We start from the raw sequence: 26,095 nt of genomic DNA, 5'->3' as shown, positions 1-26,095 counted from the left end.
AAAAAAATCTACTCTACTGAACTGTTTGTAAGAAATTAATTTCACTGTGCGTTTGCACATGTGACGATATAAGCACCATTGACCTTTGACGTTGCCGGCTGATTGCCAGAGGCTCAGGCAGGGGTTAGAGCTGCTGATGGGGAGATGGCATCCAGATGCCCTGGTGGGTGGTGGGATCGAACCCTTCCCTCGGCACACCGCCTGGAGCTGAAACTTCCCATCCAAAAGGCTCTTAAATGCGTACATGCCTCCACCACCATCCTCACAATGCTGGCACCCTTAGTTTCCCGTGGGGTCTCCCGGAACTTCTGCATTGGCTGACGTCTCAGACTGGGGCCTGTTCGGGCAGCACCATGGCGCAGCAGTAGAGCTGCTGCCGTACTGTGCCAGAGATCCAGGTTCGATCCTGACTGTGGGTGCTATCTGTACGGAGCTTGGACGTTCTCCCCGTGACTGCGTGGGTTTTCTCTGGGTGCTCCAGTTTCCTCTCGCACTCTAAAGAACGCACAGGTTTGTAGGTTATTTGGCTTCGGTGAAAATTGTAAATTGTCCCTAGTGTGTAGGATAGTGCTCGTGTACGGGGATCGCAGGTTGGCATAGACACAGTGGGCCAAAGTGTCTGGTTCCGTGCTGTATCTGTAAAATAAAACTAAACTAAACTAAACTGTATGAGGGCAGAGGGGCTGTTGATAGATGGGAGAGGAACGGTTTGCATGGGGGTAGTAGACACAATTAAATGAGGCAGGTGCCACGTTTTGTAATCATTTTTGATGATTTATTATGCAGTGAATCTACACCCACCAGCGGGCACGTGCTACAACTGCCCGGACTGGCATAAATGTCAATGTTTGTCCCTCCAGTTGTGGAAGTGTTGATACAAACCATCCCACTCACTGCCAACTGATGCAGAACTCTCATTACAAAAATTGCATCAGGTAGCTTTGTTGTAGTTAAATTCCTTCATGTCTTGCAATCCTACTTAATATTGCAATGCCTGTATTTGTCACAATAGCAAATGAACAATGTAAAATAATGTGAGCTGCATCATTTTGCCAATAAAGGTAAGGAGGGTTCGAGCTACGAGGATACATTGCAGAGGCTAGCTTTGTTTTCATAAGATCCTAAAGTCATATCGTAAGTGCTGGGAGCAGAATTAGGCCATTCGACCCATCAAGTCTACTCTGCCATTCAATCATGGCCGATCTATCTCTCCCTCCTAACCCCATTCTCCTGCCTTCTCCCCATAACCTCTGACACCTGTACTAATCAAGAATCTATCTGTCTCTGCCTTAAAAATATCCTCTGACTTGGCCTCCACAGCCTTCTGTGGCAAAGAATTCCGCAGATTCACCACCCTCTGACGAAAGAAATTCCTCCTCATCTCCTTCGTAAAAGAATGTCCTTTCATTCTGAGGATATCATATCATATCATATATCATATATATACAGCCGGAAACAGGCCTTTTCGGCCCTCCAAGTCCGTGCCGCCCAGCGATCCCCGTACATTAACACTATCCTACACCCACTAGGGACAATTTTTTACATTTACCCAGCCAATTAACCCACATACCTGTACGTCTTTGGAGTGTGGGAGGAAACCGAAGATCTCGGAGAAAACCCACGCAGGTCACGAGGAGATCGTACAAACTCCTTACAGTGCAGCACCCGTAGTCAGGATCGAACCTGAGTCTCCGGCGCTGCATTCGCTGTAAAGCAGCAACTCTACCGCTGTGCTACCGTGCCGCCCACTATTCTGTACGTTTCAATGAGGTCCCCCCTCATTCTTCTAAACTCCAGTGAGTACAGGCCCAGTGCCATCAAATGCTCATCATATGTTAACCTACTCATTCCTGGGATCATTCTTGTAAACCTCCTCTCGACCAGAGCCAGCACATCCTTTGTCAGATATGGTGCCCAAAATTGCTCACAATATTCGGCCTGACCAGTGCCTTATAGGTCCTCAGCATTACATCCTTGGCATGTGGGAGGCTGATGGGGACTTTGGGGAGGTGCACAAAATGATGGGGGTTTGGGAATAGCTCCCTTATCATAGGTAGTGTAAGAAAATAACTGCAGATGCTGGTACAAATCAAAGGTATTTATTCACAAAATGCTGGAGTAACTCAGCAGGTCAGGCAGCATCTGAGGAGAGAAGGAATGGGTGACTTTTCGGGTCGAGACCCTTCTTCAGACTAAGAAGGGTCTCGACCTGAAACGTCACCCATTCCTTCTCTCCTGAGAAGAGTGGTTGCTATGTGCACTACCAGAGGAGGTGGTGGGATCGGATCCAATGACTGTTTAGACAGGCACTTCAAATGGCAAGCAGGAAGAGGTGTGGAGCTAATGCTGGGAAATTGGCTTGGTTTAGATGGGCAAATAGGTTGACATGGACAAGTCGGGCTGAAGGAACAATCTCTGTGCTGTACAACTAACTCTACGACACTGAAAGAAAAGAAAAATGAAATTCTAGTTAAATGCATTGTGACAAACGTTTTATTTGTATTTACAATTCTTTTACAAGACACCTTGCTGCTCTGTTCTCCCTGGAGGTCTCTGTGTTGTTCATCTCTGAAGACCTGTTCAGGGAGGGACAAAATATTAGAAGAAAAGCATTTAAAAAAAAATACTGGGATACTGTATTTTGTGCACCACTAGCTTTCATATTCAATCACGGAGAATGGTGCAGATAATATTTCCACAATATGACTCTGCGATCCATTCATTATTTCTTGGCAAGGATTTACAATTATCTTCTTACTGCTACAGATTATTTCAACACTTACATTTTTGGTTGCTTGCCTTTAGTGGCAAATAATTTATAAAGTATATCTGGCACTATGCAGTATGTTCTTCCAAGATGATCAACTAACCTATTAAAATGAGGTCAAATCAGAATGGCCTCCAAAAATTATTCAATTGCTTCTTTCCGTCTCTGCCCACAGGAATGTGCCCACCTCCCCCTGATGCCCTCAACTGTCCAGTAACTCAGCACTTCAGCCTCGACCTTGCCACATGCCCATTTTAGTTTAGTTTAGAGATACAGCATGGAAACAGGCCCTTCGTTCCACCAAGTCCACGCCGACCATTGATCACCCACACACCAGGTCCATGTTATCCCATTCTCTCATCCTACACAATAGGGGCAATTTACAGAAGAAGCCAATTAACCTGCAAACCTGAACGTGGGAGAAAACTGGAGCACCCGGAGAAAACCCACGTGGTCACAGGGAAAATGTGCAGCGTACAAACTACGTACGGAAAACACCCGTAGTCAGGATGGAACCCGGGTCTCTGGTGCTGAACCACCGTGCCACCCACTTTTGTTTTGTGCTGTTTCGAATCATGATCCATCACAATGAATAACATCTGATCTTCCACCGAGGCACTTTGCAACCTCTGGAATGCATGTTGTATTTTCCAGCCCCAGGTAAATTGCGTTCTTCGTAGGGTGTTCCACAAGATAACCCCTGGGTGAACTCTCCACCACATGCCAGTCTCCAGCATGTGGGCTGGGGTATTCGCTCCTTGGGCACGCTGGTAGCGGTGGGGGTGGCGGGGTGGAGCCATGACCCTCTGACCTAAGCCCCGTTTGGCACATCGAAGGGTAGGCCTGATATCTGACTTCCTGTTCAGAGTGGACCATGTAAATAAACATTTCCCAGGATCAATCAACACGCAGGGATTTATTTTAGTAGATTGGTTTCCTGGAAACTAAGCACTAAAATAACGTGAAATAAGCCAAAGCAGCTGGCAAATAAAAACAGATACGCTCACAGCAAAGGAAGTGAATCCAATTTGTGCGTTCAAATAGCACAAGGCTTTTATTCCATTTCACTCACCTTTTAGTTTACTCATCTAGTTATTATGCAGTCTTCCGATATATTCCAAGGGATACTGGGGATTATTTAATTAGATTAGAAAATGTAATGAAAATGCAATGTGGTGTACTGGATGATCTCATGGCTTTACCACTTTAAAACTAGCCAAGCAGTGCAACAAACTTCAAATCCTATTTGTGTTTTTGCATGAATGAGATAAAACCAACCATGTTTAATTAACTACTTTGCCACTTTTCAAACTAACAACAGAGACATTTTTCCCACATGTGATTCCCAAATGCCATCATGACATCATTTGTCATAGATTCATGGAGTCAGAGTCATACAGTGTGGAAGCAGGCCCTTCGGCCCAATTTGTCCACTCCGACCAACATACCCACTCTACACTAGACCCACCTGCCTAGCCTTTGGCCCAGATCCCGCTAAACCTAACCTATCCACGTACCTGTCCAAATGTTTCTTAAACATTGCAGTAGTACCTGTCTCAACTCCACACACCCACCGCCCAATGTGTCAAAACGTTACCCCTCAGGTTCCCATTAAATCTTTTCTCCCTCACCTTAAACCTATGTCCTCTGGTTCTCGATTCTCCTATTCTGGACAAAATACTTTGTGCATTTACCTGTGATCCAAGATGGCGCCCTACCTAGATGACTATTTGTGTGCTAGTCACAGAAGTGGATCTGCAATCACAATTTACATTGCTCCACACTTTTAAATCTCTACTCCAACAGCAGCATTTATCTATAAACTGTGAATGTCTCAATTGGGATCATGTAATGTCTTTCTGCTGACTGGTTAGCATGTAACAAAAGCTTTTGACTGTACCAATAGACAATAGACAATAGACAATAGGTGCAGGAGTAGGCCATTCAGCCCTTCGAGCCAGCACCGCCATTCAATGCGATCATGGCTGATCACTCTCAATCAGTGGTACTCTCAACCTTGGTACACGTGACAATAAACTAAACTACACTAGACTGATCTATCCTCTCATGATTTTATACACCTCTATAAGATCACTCCTCATCATCCTGCGCTCCAAGGAATAAAATTCCTTTATTTATTTGGTTTAGTTTAGAGATACAGCATGGAAACAGGCCCTTTGGCCCACCAAGTCCATGCTGACCAGGATCATCTGTTCACACTATGTTATCCCACTTTCTCCTCCACTCTTTACACATTAGAGGCAATTTACAGAGGCTAACTTAAACCCCTGTTCTATTTAGGCAATTTTTTAAGCGACTACAGGTGACTAGGCTGTCGCCACACGGTCGCCGGGGTATCACGGGCATGGTCGTGAGTCATCTCCAAAGAATCGTAGCGTTTTTCTGGTCGCTGCTGGATTTTGAAATGTTTAAAAAATTTCAGCGACAGTTGGTTTGACGCCAATGATCGTAGCTTGACCTCTCCTGACGTAGGTGCTGTCGTAGGTTGTCACCGGTGCTGACTTTGTTGAATTCCATTGGCGACTACCTACGTCAACCGGCGACAGGTACCGGCGTCAAAGCCGGAGGGCAAAATGACGTGAATTGTCTTGTTGTTGCCGACAGGGTCATAGCTTGTCGTAGCTTGTCGCGGGTGGACATAGGTTGACTTTGGTTGTTGTAGGTTGTCACCTGTGTGGTCGTAGGTTGTCGTAGGTGCGGTCGTAGGTGGACGTCCTATGTCACGTCGATTGGGTTGTCGATAGCTTGCCGTAGCTTGACGTCGACTAGGTGGTAGGTTGTTGTAGCTTGTCGTAGACATTGTCGTAGGGAGGGGTCCAGTCGCCGGTTTTTCGGCGACCTGCTATGACTATGGCAGTCGCCGGCAGTCGCCTAAAAATTCACCTAAGTGGGACAGGCCCTTAACCTACAAACCCGCACATCGTTGAGATGTGGGAGGAAACCAGAGCATCCGGCGGAAAGCCATGAATTCATAGGGAGAATGTGCAAACTCCACACTGACAGCGCACCAGGTCAGGATCGAACCTGGGTCTGTGCACAGCTGCTCCACTGCTCCACTATGCCACTCATGGACACAGGCCCTTCGGCCCACTGAGCCTAGGCTGTTCACCTGTTCACTACTAATTGTGTGTTGTCTCACTTTCGCATCCACTTCCTACATACTAGGGACCATTTAGAGAGGCCTACAAAGCCAGCACGTCTTTGGGATGTGGGAGGAGCACAAGCACCTGGAGGAAGCCCGCGCGCGCGGTCACAGGGAGAATGTGCAAACTCCACGCAGACAGCACCCCAGGTCAGGGCCAAACCTGGATCTGTGGCGCCGTGAGGCATCAGCTCCACCTGCTGCCCACTATTTCTTCAGGATCCCTGCTGCATTGGCAAGGCCAGCATTTTGTGCCCATCCCTAATTGCCTGAGTTTGAGTGTCTTCGTAGACCACGCAGAGGTTATTTAATACTCAGCTGCAGTGGTGGGCCCGGAGTGACACATAAACCAGACCGGGTAAGGATGGCTGACTTCTGCCTGCAGTGTATTCACCTGGTGTGCAAGGACAGTGCTGTGCCAAGGCCACTAAACCACCCCACACCAGGCACAGGAGAGATCGCACCGACAGGCTGGATCAGATGTGGGACAAAGGTACAGGCCGCCCCTTGCAGTGATGAGTTACACTCCTGCAGCCTCAGTCGTTGTCAGAGGAAGACAGTTGAGCCCCTGAGGGCAGGAAGCACAGCTGTGATGGGAGGAACGCTGCAGTGTGGGTGGAATTCACAGGAGCCTGGAGTGTTGGAACTTGTGCTCCTGGATGGGGTGACCTGCAAATCAGAACACGCATTGCACAGCTGTCTAGTTTAGTTTAGTTTAGAGACACAGTGCAGAAACAGGCCCTTCGGCCCACCAAGCCCGTGCCGACCGGCGATCCCCGCACATTAACACTATCCTACACACTCGAGGGATCATTTACAATTTTACCAAAGCCAATTAACCTAAAAGCCTGTACGTCTTTGGAGTGCGGGAGGAAACCGGAGCACCCGGAGAAAACCCACGAAGGTCACAGGGAGAACGTACAAACTCCATACAGAGAGCACCCATGGTCAGGATCGAACTCTGGCACTGTAAGGCAGCAACTCTACCACTGCGCCACCGTGCTGCCCATTTATCCTAGACAGACACAAAGTGTGGGAGTAACTCAGCATCCCTGGAGAACATGTATCGGTGACGTTTCAGCTTGGGATGTTTCTTCAGGAGGGGGGTTTGGTGGAGAAGAAAGCGGAAAGAGGGGAGGGTCAGGACAAAGCCAGGCAAGTGGTAAGTGATTACAGGTGAGGGTGTTTTCTTGATTAGTATATTGCCACAAAGGCTGAAGGCAAGAGATGAAAATAAAAAAAGTGTGAGACAAGGACAAAAGGTGTGATATGTGAAGCCAGAGGGCGGGATGTAGATGGAAGGGAACAAAGGTGGAGGGGAATGGATGAGCATCCATGTGGGATTTATCTTGGTCACGTTACACTGTTGTGCCATTAGAATTGGACATCCCGATGGGAATATGCAACATGGGTTAATCATCGGGTTGCCAACTTTCTCACTCCCAAATAAGGGACAAAATATGACGTCACCGTCTCGCACCCCATGTGACCTCACCCAGCCAGCGGCCACGTGCTCCCGCTCCACCAATGGCGGCCGCCCGGGCCGGGTGGCGGGTTGCTATGCAACCTCCGTTAGGCAGCGCCCGGGCCTCCGGGCCTACACTGTCCGGCCCTACAGTGTCCGGGCTTACAGTGTCCGGGCCTACAGTGTCCGGGCCTACAGTGTCCGGGCCTACAGTGTCCGGGCCTACAGTGTCCGGGCCTACAGTGTCCGGGCCTACAGTGTTCGGGCCTACAGTGTCCGGGCCTACAGCGTCTCCCCAGGCCTAATACGGGACAAGGGCGGTCCCATACAGGACAAACCAATTTAGCCCAATATATGGGATGTCCCGGCTTATACGGGACGGTTGGCAACCCTAGTTAATCACCAAATCCTCCGTGCAAAATAACCCCAGGTGCGGATTAGTTATCAGTAAAGAGTTCGAGCATGTCTTGACTCTCTGTTGACTTTCCTGTTTATTTATTGACTCAGTTATCAGCTCTAGAAGAGTGGGGATACACTGGCCATTGCATTGCACTGAACTACGGTCAGCTGCTGAACTTTGATTTGGCCAGTCTACAAATGTCTACATGATTTCTCGTATTCCAACAACAGGCACAAAGCACCACTCACAGTGTTGCTATCTGTTTAACTGATGGATAACGTTTATAGTGTTTGCATGTAACGGAGTGTTTGCCTGGAGTAAACACACTGTTCTCAGTTCTGTCTGGGAGGAATGGCCAGGCAAAGATTCAAGGAGGTGCTCAAAACCTGCTTCAGGGAGTGTTACATCTGCAACATCCCCACCGACCTCTGGGGATCTTTGATCACACAAAGTGGGGGAGGATTATGTGGGACGGTATTATCCATGCATCAGCAGAGCAGAGCATCTCACAAACTATCCACCATGTCACCCACCTCCTGCCCTGTTTCTTTCTGCCTCTCTCTCTCTCTCCCCTCCTTTGCTCTCTCTCTCTCTCTCTCTCTCTCTCTCTCTCTCTCTCTCTCTCTCTCCTCTCTCTCTCTCTCTCTCTCTCTCTCTCTCTCTCTCTCTCTCTCTCTCTCTCTCTCTCTCTCTCTCTCTCTCTCTCTCTCTCTCTCTCTCTCTCTCTCTCTCTCTCTCTCTCTCTCTCTCTCTCTCTCTCTCTCTCTCTCTCTCTCCTCTCTCTCTCTCTCTCTCTCTCTCTCTCTCTCTCTCTCTCTCTCTCTCTCTCTCCTCTCTCTCTCCCCCTCCCTCTCTCCCCTCTCTCTCTCTCTCTCTCTCTTCTCTCTCTCTCTCTCGCTCTCTCTCTCTCTCTCTCTCTCTTTCTCTCACTCTCTCTCTCTCTCTCTCTCTCTCGCTCTCTCTCTCTCTCTCTCTTTCTCTCACTCTCTCTCTCTCTCCCTCTCTCTGTCCCTCCCTCCCTCTCTCTCCCTCTCCCTCCTCTCTCTCTCCCTCCCTCCCTCCCTCTCTCCCCGTCCCTCCCCCCTTCTCTCTCTCTCCCCTCTCCTCCCTCTCTCTCCCTCTCCCCCTCCCCCTCCCCTCCTCTGTCTCTCTCTCTCCCTCTCCATCCCCCCCTCTGCCTCCCACTCCCCCTCTCCCCCCCCCTCTCTCTCTTTTGGTCTGCAGAGACAATAGTCAAGTCACAGTTATTGTCCCATGTGCAGGCACAATGAAAATATTGATTGTAGCAGCATCGGATGCATTGACTCAGATAACATGGATATAATACATAAACTATGCATTAATTTCACATAAATTGTAAAAGATTGAAAAGCAAAAGACTGCAACCCCACCGCCCCTCCCCCCAAAATAACAACACAGTGTGTGGAAGAACCGCCTTGGATCAGGTACACCTAACTAATTACTAGACTGATTTTCAAGGGCTGGTATCTTGTAAGGAGGGGACATGTTCTCACAATGGTTTCTCTGAATGGCGGGAAGCTCAAAGGAGCTGACGGATCCAGTGTTAACTTGTTCAGAAAGCGATCTGTTGCCCTCTGCTGATGAAACTTAAATGTTTCACAAATAATAGCAAAAGGCGAGGAGCCTTAATTGAGACTTAATATGTACGATATTGCATTTGTTTTAACTTGTGATCAGTGTATTTCTCAGTTGGGAACAATTGCTATGATTTATTTAAAATATCATATGTTTACTTGAGATATCACACACAAAAAACCCCGTTTATGAGCAAAAATGCAAAGGAATGCAGGTGGCTAAATCGTTTAGGAGGTGGTGCATTCCTCCTGTCGTTTGTGCAGAAGCTTCGAGTGCTTCCCACAGGGTGTCTGATCAGGGTGGGATACCACGCCCATACTGACCATGAGGTGCCCCTCTATACTCACCCCATTTACTCACACCTGGTCCATTAACCTTCTTTGCCTTGGTGACTCAAGGAGAAACTTCTTAAAAGTTGTACCTGTCTTCACCATTTTCTCAAGCAATGGGGCAGCACGGTGGCACAGCGGCAGTGTTGCTGCCTTACAGCGAATGCAGCGCCGGGGAGCCGGGTTCGATTCCGACTACGGGTACTGTCTGTATGGAGTTTGTACGTTCTCCCCGTGACCTGTGTGGATTTTCTCTGAGACGTTCGGTTTCCTCCCACACTCCAAAGACGTTCAGGGTTGTAGGTTAATTGGCTTGGTAAATGTAAAAATTGTCCTGAGTGTGTCGTGTGTGTAGGATAGTGTTAATATGTGGGGATCGTTGGACATGGTGGGCCGAAGGGCCTGTTTCAGCGCTGTGTCTCTAAATGAAACTAAACTAAACTAAACAATTGGGTTTCCAGATTCCAGCCACTCTCCGGGAGAGAAATATTCTTCCTCAGATCCCCTTTAAATCTGTACCCCTTATCATAAAACGATGCTGTCTAGTTTTAATACACCTCTGCTTCGGGTAAAGTTTCCTATTATACACCCTATTTATATCCCTCATAATTTTGTGTTCCTCGATCAGTCTCGTCCACTCCAGGAGAAACAAACCCAGCCCATCCAGTCTCTCTTCATCTCCAACCCAAGCTGCACCTTCTCAAACCTTGTCTTTCTGATAATGCCGCGAGCACAAATGCATGCAATACTCCAGCTATGGTGTAAACATAATTCAGTGAAGCCAATCTCAAAATCTTCCTTATCGCAATGCTACACCTCTCTTCCAACAAGCCTGCCATAGGAATGGAACCAATTTACATGAATGGTGGCAAATTGTTCAACCAATTCCACATTCAAGGTCTTTCCAACTTGGTATTGGTTTATTATTGCATTGTGACCCGAGATACAGTGAAAAACCTCTGCCATTGACTTTGGATTCAGTTCTATTTGCTGTTCATTCATAAAAAAGTGGATTGGTTGATCGGGTCAGTCTTTACACTTATCCGTAACTGTCCTCATGAAATTCATCTTCATGAACCCACGGCAGGTGCCAGGTTAGTATGCGAGGAAATTGCCCCAGGTAAGATGAAGGAATGGGGAAACGTTTTTCAAGTCTAGATGATCTGTGACCTACAGGCTAACTTGGACCATGTCCCTGTACTCTGCGTCCTCCAAGACAGCGGTGGTCTGGAAGGTGCTGCTGTCGAGACCTTGATGAGTTGATGCAGGACATTGTGTAAATGCCATCAGTGAGACAGTATTGGCAGGAGTGCGTGCGTCAGGTAGTGTGTGGTGCGTTGATCACATTACGGCCTATAAACTGGAAGATATGGGCAACAGTGTGAGTGGGGTCCCTGTCTCATGTTCTACAGTGGCTGTTTACCGGAGCCACACGGAAAAGATTCTCACTGTTGTTATGGGAGAATGGAGTAGAATCTTGCGTATTAGAGAATGAGCTGGGTGCTTCCGTTTCAGTGAATACCATGAGGTAGAGATTTCAGTTGAGATTAAGGTTGCAAATTAAGAACCTAACTCAGTTTCCTGAGTTTCCTGAGTCATACAAAGAAATGTCACAAAGTCATAGAGAGATCCAGCATGGAAATAGGCCATAAGAAGATAACTGCAGATGCTGGTACAAATCGAAGGTATTTATTCACAAAATGTTGGAGTAACTCAGCAGGTCAGGCAGCATCTCAGGAGAGAAGGAATGGGTGACGTTTCGGGTCGAGACCCTTCTTCAGACTGAATGAAATAGGCCCACTTCAGCCCACAAAGTATGCTCCAACCACCAAGCACCTCTTTACACCATTGCTGCAGTAATCCTACATTTATTTTCCCCTCACACTCATCAATTCCCCCCAGATTCTACCATTCACACACACACACACCGGGGCCATTTTACAGTGACCTGCTAACCCACGTGTCTTTGGGATGTGGGAGATAAAATGAGGCACCCAGCTGAAGCCCACGCCGTCACAAGGAGAACGTACAAACTTCCCACAGACAGCATCCCAAAGTCGGGATCAAACCGGAGTCTCTGGAGGTGAGGGGCAGTGACTCCACCATCTACACCACTGCGCTGCCCATACACCCCAACATACTCCAGCTGTACCCTCTGCCAGGAGGTGATAATGGATGATTATATCACCCACCAATACTTATTGCGAACAATACGCACAGCTCAAGAGCAGAGAATCTTGAATTGACAATGTAAGATGACAACACCCAAAATCCTTTCCTTTATCAACAGAGGCGTGAAACAAAAATCCAAGGAAAGGGTATTAAAAGTTAATAAAACATTGATTACGCATCAGCTTGGATTGCAATCAGTTCTATGAGAGAGTGAATGGGCAATCTTATTGCTGTCGGATAGGCATCAGTCTCCTCAGGGTCTATCGCTGCTGCCCAGCCAATACTGCTGAACTAATTGAAGATTGCTAGGCCAAGTCATATTATTGAGTATTATTCAGTGAGCCATTACTGCACGAACAAACTGTGCCATATCTCTATATAAGGCAGGGCATTCTAGGTCTGCCGGTAAGCCACAGGACCTGTGGGCAAGTGGGCAGAGACCAAGCCACCATCTGAAGGTTGTCAATAGATTCTTACTCCATGCTGCCCTAGTCACTGGGTACTGTCAGCCTGTCTGTGGCGTGGTGGAGTTCCATAGCCAGTGGAGACATCCTACAAGCTTTGTCAACAGTTATCTAAAGTCACATGGCTTTGAACTGTCATTCTGCTGGAGCACCGTGGACAGTGTCAGTTGTAGTTGGAAGAAGGATGGATTTTAATAATTTTAATAATTTTAATGGATTTTAAGTCTGAAGAAGGGTCTCGACCCGAAACGTCACCCAATCCTTCTCTCCCGAGATGCTGCCTGACCTGCTGAGTTACTCCAGTATTTTGTGGATTTTAATAAGAGTTGGTTGATGCTTCCTTGGATGTCAAGTACCTGCAATGTAATTGAATCAATTCCTCTGTTAATCTCTTCCAATGACAAAGCTCAGAGCCGAGTGTCCATCGGTCAGCCGAGAGCTCCTTCATCTCGTGTGCTTCTCAGATGGGCTTTGCACAGCAGTGCCTCCCAAAGCATTGAACGGGGACCACGTCAGATGTCCAATCCTTCAAATTCATTGGAAGGATCAGCAAATCAACATCCTTTATGAAGTCAACATCTCCAATACTGAGACCTTAGTCAGCCACAAACGCCAATGTTGGGCATGCCACAAGCCCAATGTTGTGTAGGAAAATCAGTCAGAAGAAGGGTCTCGACCCGAAACGTCACCCATTCCTTCTCTCCAGAGATGCTGCCTGACCCGCTGAGTTACTCCAGCATTTTGTGATACCTTCGACATGCCCAATGTTACTCTTTTAAAGTACCTGTCACTGGAAAGGTTACCTGGCAGACAGAGGCAAAGATTCAAGGATATCCTTCAAAACTCCTGGATAAAGTGTGCAACATCTTCACTGTATCGTGAGAGTTGCTGGCCCAAGACAACTTGAAGAAGCACCCAGGATGACATTGAGCATCTTGAGTTCAGGTGGCAGATTTACACAGCAGGCTGACGTAAACGGTGGTCTCCCTCAAATATCCATGGATCCAGCATAATCCTGCGTTTTATGGAACTTTGTTGTGTCAAGAAATCATAAGCAGAAAAATGTGAAGATGGACCTGGAGAACAAACTGGCCATGATGTGGTTGAAACCCAGAGCATGCTCCATCTATAATTGCAGAGCTACCCAAGTTGAATATGAGGTGCGGTTCCTCCAGTCTATATGTGGTCTCGCTCTGGCAATGGAGAAGGCCCAGGTCAAAAAGGCCAGTATGGAAATGGGAAGGGGAGTTAAACTAAAACCACTGAGAGATCCAGAAGGCTTTGGTGGACTGATTATGTTGGGCAAAATGGTAGTTGAGTCTATGCTTTGTCTCGCCAACGTAAAGGAGGCCACATTAGGAACATTGAATGCAGCGGATGAGGTTAGAGGAGGTGCATGTGAACCTCTGTCTCGCCTGGAAGACCTGCTGTGGTCCCTGGATGGGTGTGCAGGAGGAGGTATAGCGACCCTACATCCTGCAGATGCAGGAGAAGGTACCTGGGGAGGGGTTGGTTTGGGTGGCAAGGGTTGAGTGAACCAAGGAGTTGCGGAGGGAGCGGAAGGCAGAAAGGGGGGGGGTGGTGGGGGTGGGAAGATACAACTAGTGGTGGGATCACGTGGAAGGTGGCACAAATGTCAGAGAATGATGTGTTGGATGCGGACGCTGTAAGGCAGCAACTCTACTGCTGCGCCACCGTGCCATTCCATGCATCGCAGCCATGCAATGTGATTACATTGGTATCATGGGCAGCACATCCATCATGAGTCTAACATCCTGTGCTATACAGTTCCATGCGGAAGCTGGTGGGGTGAAAGGTGAGGACCAGGGGAACCTTATCCTTGCGCCACCTGGTGGGAGGGGGAGCGAGAGCGGGGCTACGGGACACATAGAAGATGCAGGTGAGGGACCCATCCATGACAGCAGGGGTGGGGGGAAACCAGATTTACTAAAGAAAGAGGACATTTCAGACGTCCTGGAATGAAAAGTCTCATTATTGGAGCAGATGCGACGGAGACGGAGAAATTGGGAGTAAAGGGTAGCGTCTTTGCAAGAGGCAGAATGGGAGAAGGTGTCGTGTCGTAAAGGTGTGCGTGTCAGTGGGGTGAGAGTAGATGTCTGTCTCCAGTGATGAAGAAAGGGGAGGGAGGGATCAGAGATATTCTCGGTGAATTTGGGGCAGGGTGGAAGTTCTGCACGGGCGCAGGAGGCATCCCTGATGCAGTCAGAGAAGTAGCAGAGAAAGAGTTGGCCGGTGATGCCAGTGTACGTCTGGAACAAGGACTGTTTGACGTAACCAACAAAAAGGCAGGCTCAGCTGGGGCTAAAATTTAAACTCACTGGACAGACAAACAAAATTGCTGGACTTCAAAGATGAGTAACGTGTCAAGGACATCAGATTTTGTGGTCGGTAGTCATTGTTACATCTATTGTCAGTTTTCTGGTGGTAGCATTGGATTAAAGTGTCCCCAGTGTCTCACCATTGCAGTTCCACCCCACACCATGGGGCGGCAGTGTGGCAATGCTATTGACTCGGCTCATTATCAATTGGTTCAACTGGGTGATGTGTCCAGTGAAATAAGTACAGGACTTTCCAATGAAGTTTCTGCCACAAGGATTGAGCAATTTCCTATCACGATTATCCAGCTAATGCTCTTTATTTCAATGAACCAAAATGTTTTGCCCACTTTAATCACCGGTATTTGCATTCACTGAAGCATTAACCAGTAAAGCAGTGATCCTGTAACTTATAAGTTAAATAATTACCTGCATGGAGGTACCTTGAATTAACCATTGTGTGTTGTGTCAAGTTAGAGTCATTGGGTCATAGAGTGTGTTGTGTCAAGTTAGAGTCATTGAGTCATAGAGTAACACAGTGTGGAAACAGGCCCAACTTGCTCACAACATGCCCCAGCTACACCCGTCCCACCTGCCTGCGTTTGGTCCATATCCTTCCAAACCTGTCCTATCCATGTATCTGTCTAACTGCTTCTTCTTGACTGTTGGGATAGTCCCACCCTCAACTACCTCCTCTGGCAGTTTGTTCCATACACCCACCACCCTTTGTGTGAAAAAGTTACCCCTCCGATTCCATTAAATCTTTTCCCCTTCACCTTAAACCTATGTCCTCTGGTCCTCGATTCACCTACTCTGGGCAAGAGACTCTGTGCATCTACCCGATCTATTCCTCTCATGCCAGAGGAGGTGGTAACGGTGGATACATTAAAAACATTTTTAAATCATTTGGACAGAAATACCCAGAGGAAAGGTTTCAAGAGATATGGGTCAAACACAAATAAGTGCGTTTAGCTCAGATGGACATCTTGGTTGGGCCGAAGGACCTGTTTCTGTGCAATATGAGCCTATATGGGAGGAGACTGAAGCACCCGGGGAAAATCCACATGGTCACAGGGAGAAGGTGCAAACCCCATCCAGGTCAGGTTTGAACCTGGGTTGCTGGAGTTGTGAGGCAGTGGCAGTCAGTACTGTCCTGATGTGTCATCCTGACCAGTGAGCACTTTGCTTCAGTTGTGAAGGAGATGACAGGCTAAACTGAGGATGCATCATTCAATGCCGTCCGGAGAGGAGCTGGGTTGTTATGGCTTTGCCTAAAAGTGACCAAGCAACTGACTAAATCAATAGACAATAGACAATAGACAATAGGTGCAGGAGGAGGCCATTCGGCCCTTCGAGCCAGCATCGTCATTCAATGTCATCATGGCTGATCATTCTCAATCAGTACCCCGTTCCTGCCTTCTCCCCATACCCCCTGACTCCGCTATCCTTAAGAGCTCTATCCAGCTCTCTCTTGAATGCATTCCGAGAATTGGCCTCCACTGCCTTCTGAGGCAGAGAATTCCACAGATTTACAACTCTCTGACTGAAAACGTTTTTCCTCATCTCAGTTCAAAATGGCCTACCCCTTATTCTTAAACTGTGGCCCCTTGTTCTGGACTCCCCCAACATTGGGAACATGTTTCCTGCCTCTAACGTGTCCAACCCCTTAATAATCTTATACGTTTCGATAAGATCTCCTCTCACCCTTCTAAATTCAAGCTGTCATATATCTATGTGTGGGATCCTGCTGTGTATGATCCAGCTGCTGTGATTCCCACGCTGCCCGGGCCCGCACCCCAAATGTGCTTCAATATCCGCCAGATGTTTTGGGCCACCACATGACGATGGAAGATTGCTCTTTGCTTTTTGACCTGCCTCTGATGGGGGGGGGGGGGGGGGGGAACTAGAGGCATGTCTGATCTCTGCAAACAAGCTGTTGCTGCCCTGCCCTCTGTCCCTGAGGTTCTCCAGAGGAGGAGAATGTTTGAAGGAGCCATTTGAGGAAAGGTGCAGGGAGGATTAAGACGTCAGAGATTAAAGCCGCAGGTTGGTCAACTCTCCTCCTAGTCGAAGAAAGAAATCTTCGACTTAACTCCACTTGGATGGTGCAGTTTATTCCCAGACACAAATTACTTGCTTGGAGAGAGCCACATCGCCTTTTGGCAGCATCTCCACACAGTCCTGTTTTATCAATGGAATGTGTAGTTTCCATCTCTGGGAAAGAGTGCGTAATATATAAACAATGAGGAAAAATAGCAACCAAAACCCTGGCTGCCTGACAAATTGACCCACAGCCATTGAGCAACAGTTGGCTCTGGCTGCTGGGCTTGCACTAAATCTGAACCTAGTTATCCACACTTCAGCATTTGATTTAATAGAAAGCGCTGAAGAATTATTGCTTTCCAACTCTGTTAAATGCCCTCCCCCCGGGTTTTGCGTTGGATCCCTGCCTGGGCCGGTGGAATGGAAGGCATTACCGACCTTCACGTTGTACATGCCAAGCTAGCTGAGCTTGGTCTCAAAGCAGCCACGTGCTGACAGCGCAAAGTGACTAGTAAATTTGGGAATGGAGCAAGGGGAGCTCGTGTGGAGGAAGGAAGCGTCACACAGCAGAAGGTGTATTGTTCGGGTAAGTGCAAGGCCAGGAGACATCGTTAGGAGAACTCTCAATGTCACTTGACTGATGTGGGCACACAGCCAAAGCATCCTGTGTCTAATCCTGTTATCACCCCCAGCCCCCCCCCAGCCCCCCTTGTCAAGAATGGAAGCCTTGCATATCCCAAAGAGACAGGAATGAGATAGCACAAGACTGTGAAGGGTGAGTAATCTTCACCTGCAGAATGAATGTGGCTCCTCACATGGCTGAGTGTTCAGCTTGTGGTGACTGAGCTTCTTCTAGTCTCTGTGCAATGCCAGCAGTGGAGGGAGGGGAGGTGGGGGGTGGGGGGGGGGAGGTGGGGGGGGGGTGAGGAGATGAATTTTGCAGATGAGCAGGAGTTACCTGATGGAAACCATGCCTGTGCCTCTGAGAGGAAAGGTGATCATTGCTTGCGAGGGGTAGTGGAAGTATTTGCACGCACCTTGGTTGCAGCTGAGCACAGTTGAGGGCGGGTGGCCATTGTAGTTTTTGCCCATTGGTCTGGGCAGTGGCAGATGAAGGGGGAAGGGGCATGGGGGGCTCCATCTTGTCAATTCTTCCCTTTCAACTGTGGATGCATCTGCCTTTTGAAAGCTGCCATTGAATCTGCCACCTCCCTTCCCCGGCCTTGGCTGCCAATCCCACAAACTGATCCCTTGCCAAGTCAGATGGTTTTTCCTCGAGTTCCTTTCGGATCTTTTGCCAGTCGCCCTCATCTCTTTGTCCCCTGGTCCTTCATCCGAAAGGAACGTTTTCTTCCCATCTGCTCTGTTTCAACTCTCTTGATTTTTGATCATTCCATTCGGTCCCCTTCCAACCGTGACTCTTCCAAGGAGAAAACCCCAGTTTCCCCAGTACATCCCTGCAAATAAAATCATGTTAATTTCATAAGTGATAGGAGAAAAATTAGGCCATTCGGCCCATCAAGTCTACTCTGCCATTCAGTCATGGCTGATCTATCTCTCCCTCTCAACCCCATTCTCGTGCCTTCTCCCCATAACCCCTGACGCCCGTTACTAATCAAGAATCCCTCTGTCTCTGCCTTAAAAATATCCATTGACTTGGCCTCCACATCCCTCATTGCTCAGATCGCTGGAGCAGATCTTTTCTGCATGTTCTCTATGACCATCTTTCTTTGGCATGCTGCCAGAGCCGGAGGGCTTGAGTTATGAAGAGAGAATGTGTAGACTGGGAATGTTTTGTCTGGAGCGAGGGTGGCTGAGGGGTAACTTTATGAAGGTGTACAAGAGCAAGAGGGTGACAGGTAAGGTGAATGGGTCACCTTCTTTTCCCCAGTGCATGGGAGTCTAAAACTGGAGGGTTGTAAGATGAGAGGGAAAAGATTTAAATGGAACCCGATGGGCTAGTTTTCCCACACAGAGGGTGGTGGGTATGTGGACTGAGCTGGAGGAAGTGGAGCCTGGTACACTTACAACATGTAAAATACATTTGAACAGGTACATGGATAGGAACGGTTCAGAGGAAAATGGGTCAAACGCAGGTACATGCGACAAGCTCAGTTAGGCACTTTGGCCAGTATGGAAGAGGTGGGCCAAAGGGCCTGTTTCTCCATGACTCTGAAGTGTGCTACCCAGACTGGACACAGTACACCAGCTGTGTTTCAACCAGTGTTACATAAACCGTCATGATAACATCATCCTGTGCAATCTATGCCTTTATTTATAATCTGCTTCCTCAGCTCCAATGATTTATGCACCTACATCCCATACAAGGTACTTCCTGACACATTTTAAATTGGGTTCCTTTAATTTATATTGCTTCTCCTTTAACTTACTAACACGAGTACCAGTTTGGATTTCTCTCTGATAAACCTTCTCTAATACCTCATCAATAAACTCTGTCAAATTAGTTAAATGTAATTTGCCATTAAAAAATCTATGCTGTCCTCTCCTAATCAATATACATTTGTCCACTAATGCCTTTTTCTCCACCTTAATTTATTGTAGCTCTTGTTATCATCCATGGAGCTCTGCCTTTGCTTGTGTTATCTTTCTCTCTCCTCACATCTCTATCTGGACTAACAAAACCATTATCCTTTAGACCTTAGACGTTGGAGATACAGCTTGGAAACAGGCCCTTGGGTCCACCAAGTCCGTGCCAACCATCGGTCACCCCATTCAGTAACACCATCCTACACACTAGGGCCAATTTACAATTTCACCGAAACCAATTAACCTGCACATCTGTACGTCTTTGGAATGTGGGCGGAAACTGGAGCACCTGGAGAAAACGCGTATGGTCACAGGGAGAACGTACAAAACACCGCACAGACAGCACTCCTAGTCAGGATCAGACTGGGTCTCTGGTGCTGTAAGGCAGCAGCTCTGCCGCTGCACCACTGTACGGGAAGTGAAGCTTTGGAGAGGACACAGAAGATGGTCAGCAAGATTTTGCCTGGGTTACAGAGTATTGGCTGCAAGGTGAGACTGGATTAACTTGGACAGTTTTTTCAAGCATATCGGATGCTAAGGAGCAGCCTGATAGAAGCATATAAAATCATGAGTGGCATAGAAAGGATAGACTATCAATAGACAATGGGTGCAGGAGGAGGCCATTCGGCCCTTCGAACCTGCACCGCCATTCAATGTGATCATGGCTGATCATTCTCAATCAGTACCCCGTTCCTGCCTTCTCCCCATACCCCCTGACTCCGCTATCCTTAAGAGCTCTATCCAGCTCTCTCTTGAATGCATTCAGAGACTTGGCCTCCACTGCCTTCTGAGGCAGAGAATTCCACAGATTTACAACCCTCTGACTGAAAAAGTTTTTCCTCATCTCCGTTCTAAATGGCCTACCCGTTATTCTTAAACTGCGGCCCCTGGTTCTGGACTCCCCCAACATTGGGAACATGTTTCCTGCCTCTAACGTGTCCAACCCCTTAATAATCTTATACGTTTCGATAAGATCTCCTCTCATCCTTCTAAATTCCAGTGTATACAAGCCTAGTCGCTCCAGTCTTTCAGAAACCTTTTCCCAGGGTAGAAATATCAAATAATAAGGTGGGAGGGGAAAAGTATTAAAGGAGATTTAATACACAGAGAGGGTTGGCTGGCTGGATCTTGCTGTCAGTGGAAGTGGTGGAAGTTTAGTTTAGTTTAGTTAGGTATAGTTTAGATTACTTTAGTTTAGTTTGGAGATACAGCACGGAAATAGGTCCTTTGGCCCACAGAGCCCACGCCGACCGCAATCACCCGTACACTAGTTCTATCCTAGATACTAGGGACAATTTACAGAAGCCAATTAACCTACAAACCTGAAGATAGACACAAAATACTGGAGTAACTGAGCGGGTCAGGCAGCATCTCTGAAGAAAAGGAATAGGTGACGTTTCGGGTCAAGACCCTTCCTCAGACTGAGAGTCAGGGGAGAGGGAAGCTAGACATATGGAAAGGTTTAAAGAACAAATGAATGAAAGGCAGGAAAAGGACAAATCAAAGCCGACAAACCTGCATGTCTTTGGAATGGGGGAGAAGACGGGATCACCCGGAGCAAAACCCACGCGGTCGCAGGTAGATCGTGCCAACTGTGTACCGCCAGCACCCGAGGTCAGGATTGAACCTAGGTCTCTGGTGCTGTGAGGCAGCAACTCTACCACTGTGCCACTGTGCCGTACATGCAATACGAAATATCAGAAGAGGCGTTTAGACACGCGATTAAACCTCCAGGGAATGGAGGGATACCGACCATGTTCGTACAGATGTTTAGTTTAGTTTAATTCATAGAAATGGCGTGGAAACAGGCCCTTCAGCCCACTGAGTCCATGCCGACGCAGTGATCACCCCGTACACCAGCACTATCGCGCACACACACGAAGAACAATTTACAATTTTACCAGGCCAATTAACCTACAAACCTGTATGTCAAACCATGCAGGTCAGGGGAGAAAGTACTAGCTCCGTACAGACAGCACCCGTAGTCGGTATCGAACCCGGGTCTCTGGCGCCGTAAGCCAGCAACTCTACTGCCGCGCCACCGTGCATCGCAACTGTGCGATGTGATTACATTGGTATCATGGGCAGAACATCCATCGTGTTGCGAAGGATGGTGCTTGCGCAGATGCCACGCAATGTGCCAGTCAGCTGGACATTGCCGCACCATCTGTCGCTCGTGGAAAGGTTCTTCCGGACCAACACCTTTGACCACAAGTCCATCGGGCAGTGGTCAGCACGGAACGTCCTGCAGGCACTGCATGGGAATGACCATGGATCCTGTGGCGTGGTTCCCAGAGCAGACTGCCCAGCTTGTCATCGCCAGAACTCACCAACAAGCACCAAGACCTGGCTTGGCTGGCGGTGAGGGGAGCCCTCTCAGTCAGATCCTTCCTGCACCGTCGGAACCTCACTATCGGAGCACGCTGCCCTCGGGACGGCTGCTACGGAGAGGAGACGGTTGCCCACCTCTTCACAGAGTGTGGATTTGCAAAGAGAGTCTGGAGAGGTTTGCAGGGGTCCCTGTCACGATTTATTCTGAGCAGCTCCGTCACAGAGGACTCTGTGTTCTATGGACTGTTCCCAGGGACGCATTCGGAGACTGACATCGAGTGCTGCTGGAAGGTCATCAGCTCGGTGAGAGACACTCTTTGGTCTGCCCGAGCTTTGTTGACCTCCCGGCGGAGCGAGATGTCCATCGGGGAATGTTGCCGACTGGCCTGCTGCAGACTGCAGGAGTACGTGCTGAGCGATGCACTGAAGCTTGGTGCAGCCAACGCCAAGGCTCTGTGGGGGAGGACCACAGTCTAGGGTCCTTCCGCTGCTGGACACGGGGGGCAGGGTGTGGTGGAGAGAGACGCCCCTCCAAATAAGGGATTCTGTGTAAATTTCTGTGTAAATTTGGAAATGAATATCTGCATTGATCGTGTAACCTCCGAAAATGTCGGATGGGGTTGTTGAAAAGAAGATGGCTTGTAAATATTTATTACTTGAATAAAGTATTTTTTGATATAAAAAAAAATCATGAGTCTAACATCCATGTTCCATGTTCTGTGATCTTTTAGAAAGGTACCTGGCATAAACTCTACCCAGAATCAGTCACTAACTGAGATGCTTGCCATTGACGACCCCTTTAAAAACAGTACAGATATGGGAGGTTTCCTCCTATTATTGAGTTCTCGAGTCATGACATCATACAGCTCTGAAACAGGCTCTTTGGTTATCGAGTCTGCACTCAAATCTCCCAGCTGCACTAATTCTACATGCGTCCCAATATATTCTCCTTTCACCTTGCCCACGATGTCACCACTCATCTACACGCCAGGGATGATTTATAGCGACCAATTAACCTACCAACCCTACGGTATCGCAGCAGCAGCAGGGGAAATCCAAAAGGTGACGGGGAGGATGGGCAAACACCGACGCAGAGAGCACTCAAGGTCAGGATTGAACCTGGAGCTGGGAGGCATCGGCTCTACCGGCTGCACTGCTGCTCTGCCCCTGAGAGTATTGGCAGCTCGCCTTCCCTTCCTCGGGCATTGCCACGAAGACTTGCCCCGGGCCACCGAGAGGGTAGACGGGTCCTCGGCTGAATGTGACAAAATCCTCCTGGGATGACTTGCCCTTGTCATTCACCACTGCACTGGGATGCTCTGGAGGGGTGGGCAGTGTTGTGACTCCCAGACTAGAGAGAGGCCGCAACTGAGCCAAGTCTAAGACAGTAAAAATAATGAATGTGCTGCTTGCGGCCGCCTGTCCAGACAGAGAGGCCTAGCTGACAACAGGAGGAAATCGTTTGTAAATCTCATTCTTGCAGCCTTCGTCACTGACAGTCCGCCCATCCCTCCAGGCCAAGGAGCCGGGAGCATTACTGCAGCGGAACCCTCCTCTGTCCCGCAGAGTTTCATTGGGAGCAGAGAAGGGAAGAGTTGACAGAAAACGATTGGAGTTTGAACCTGTACCACATCTGTTCCTGATTGAGTTGATTTAAGGGTGGCCCTGTTGGCCCTTTGATGAATGTGATGGAGACACGTCTCAGGGGAGGCATTGGGAGGGGGGTCAGACTGGCGAGTGCGTCAGCTGATGCAGTGGAAGAGGAGAGTGTGCGTCTGTCGGGAGGAGCTGAAAGACAATCTGGCAACGATTACACTGTCCCAACAGCCAGCCGCCCGCCTGCCCTGTGTGTTGGCCTCCCGTGTCTCCACGGCAACAACAACATTCCTTTTAACCTTGTGGTGGGCTGGGAACGTTAGTGAACTTGAAGTTAGGAACAGGGGATGTACAATGAGATCTGGGTGTCCTAGTGCATCAGTCACTGAAAGGAAGCATGCAGGTACAGCAGGCAGTGAAGAAAGCCAATGGAATGTGGCCTTCATAACAAGAGGAGTTGAGTATAGGAGCAAAGAGGTCCTTTTGCAGTTGTACAGGGCCCTAGTGAGACCGCACCTGGAGTACTGTGTGCAGTTTTGGTCTCCAAATTTGAGGAAGGATATTCTTGCTATTGAGGGCGTGCAGCATAGGTTTACTAGGTTAATTCCCGGAATGGCAGGACTGTCATATGTTGAAAGACTGGAGCGACTAGGCTTGTATACACTGGAATTTAGAAGGATGAGTGGAGATCTTATTGAAACGTATAAGATTATTAAGGGGTTGGACACGTTAGAGGCAGGAAACATGTTCCCAATGTTGGGGGAGTCCAGAACAAGGGGCCACAGTTTAAGTATAAGGGGTAGGCCATTTAGAACTGAGATGAGGAAAAACTTTTTCAGTCAGAGAGTTGTGAATCTGTGGAATTCTGAAGCTGATCTATAATCCTGTTGTATCTTCTGACAGCCTTGCTCACTGCCAGCAACTCCTCCAATTTTTGTGTCGTCAGCAATCTCTCTCACCAAACCATCTACATTTACATCCAGGTCATTTATATATATATCACAAACAGCAGAGGTCCCAGCACCAATCCCTATGGAATTCCACTGGTCACAGAACTCTAGACAAAATATTTTCCTTCCCACCACAACCCTCGTATGGATTAAGGACTGACATTCATAGAAGACTTCCTCCTTCCCTCATCCACCCACCCCCTCCACCACCCTCCTCCTCTCTCCCTCCCTCACCAACCCACCCCCTCCACTACCCCCTCCCACTCTCCACCACCCCCTCCTGCCTCCCTCCCTCCCTCCCTCCCTCCCTCCCTCCCTCCCTCCCTCCCTCCCTCCCTCCCTCCCTCCCTCCCTCCCTCCCTCCCTCCATCACCCACCCACCCCCACCTCTACCCCCTCCATCACCCAACCCCCCTCCACCACCCCCTCCTGCCTCCCTCCCTCGCACACCCACCCCCTCCACTACCCCCTCCCTTTCTCCACCACCCCCTCCTGCCTCCCTCCCTCCCTCACGAATGCACCCCCTCCATCACCCACCCCTTCCTTTCTCCACCATCCCCCTCCTGCCTCCCTCCCTCACTCACACACCCACCCCCTCCTCTACCCTCTCCCTTTCTCCACCACCCCGCTCCTGCCTCCCTCCCTCCCTCACCCACCCACCCCCTCCTCTACCCCCTCCCTCTCTCCACCACCCCCCTCCTGCCTCCCGCCCTCACACAACCACCCCCTCCACTATCCCCTCCCTCTCTCCACCACCCCTTCCTGCCTCCCGCCCTCCCTCACCCACCCACCCCCTCCACTGCCCCCTCCTGCCTCCCTCCCTCCCTCACCCGCCCACCCCCTCCTCTTCCCTCCCTCACCCACCTCACATTGAGGGAGGGAAGAGGTCTTCTATGAATGAATCAGTTCTGAATACATACGACCAAGTCATCATTAATCCCGAACATCTTAATCTTCTGGATCAGCCCACCATGAAGAACCTTATCAAAAGCCTTACTAAAGCCCTTGCACCCAACATCCACCACCTACCTTCATCAATCTCTTTCATCGGGTTTGAAGGGTGAACTCAATGGTTACTAACACACGAACTGCCGCATATAAAACCATGCTCGCTACCCCTCATTAGCTCATTCTCTTCCAAGTGGGAGTAAATCCTATCTTGAAGTATTCTCTCCAATAACTTTCATCCCAGTGACAGGAGGCTCACTGGCCTATAGTTCCCTGGATTCTCTACATCCCATCTTAAACAAAGGATCAACATTGACCATTCTCCAGTCCTCTGCAGTCTAGAGAAGAAACAAAGACCCTTACTAAGGAACAAAGACCCTCACTAAGGAACAAAGACCCTCACTAAGGAACAAAGACCCTCACTAAGGAACAAAGACCCTCACTAAGGAACAAAGACCCTCACTAAGGAACAAAGACCCTCACTAAGGAACAAAGACCCTCACTAAGGAACAAAGACCCTCACTAAGGAACAAAGACCCTCACTAAGGAACAAAGACCCTCACTAAGGAACAAAGACCCTCACTAAGGAACAAAGACCCTCACTAAGGAACAAAGACCCTCACTAAGGAACAAAGACCCTCACTAAGGAACAAAGACCCTCACTAAGGAACAAAGACCCTCACTAAGGAACAAAGACCCTCACTAAGGCCCCCGCAATCTGCTATCTTGTTTCCCTCAGTAACCTGGGATAGATCCCATCAGGCCCTGAGAACATCCACCTTAATGCTCTTCAAGAGCCTCAACACCATCTCCTCCTTGATCTCAAACTGCCTTGGAATATCTGTATTGTCCACACTGATCCTGCTGTACTCCTCCTTCACTATGGTGAATGCAGATGTAAAGCACTCATTTAATGCCTCACCTACATCCCCCGACTCCAAGCAGAGATGCCTTCCTTTATCTTTTAGTGGTGCAGTGTCAGTCCGTG

At 48.6% G+C, this 26,095-nt stretch overlaps 1 protein-coding gene across 3 annotated transcripts in view; it reads left to right on the top strand.

Moving 5' to 3' along the window:
* Positions 1-26,095, top strand: part of pamr1b (peptidase domain containing associated with muscle regeneration 1b) — a 115,549-nt gene that overhangs the window by 19,877 nt on the left and 69,577 nt on the right. Inside the window, exon 1 of one of the 3 annotated variants that reach the window (XM_078415075.1) lies at positions 3,178-3,427. The exons of the other annotated variants lie outside the window; for them this stretch is intronic. Coding sequence (XP_078271201.1) covers positions 3,406-3,427 — 22 coding nt within the window. The 5' untranslated portion in view covers positions 3,178-3,405. Of the gene's footprint in view, positions 1-3,177; positions 3,428-26,095 lie in introns of those variants that run through there. 3 annotated transcript variants of the gene reach the window in all.

The sequence above is a fragment of the Rhinoraja longicauda genome, chromosome 18 (assembly GCF_053455715.1).
Source record: "Rhinoraja longicauda isolate Sanriku21f chromosome 18, sRhiLon1.1, whole genome shotgun sequence".
Taxonomy (NCBI): domain Eukaryota; kingdom Metazoa; phylum Chordata; class Chondrichthyes; order Rajiformes; family Arhynchobatidae; genus Rhinoraja; species Rhinoraja longicauda.
Note: the sequence above shows the minus strand (reverse complement) of the source record. Positions and strands in the feature narration are given on the sequence as shown.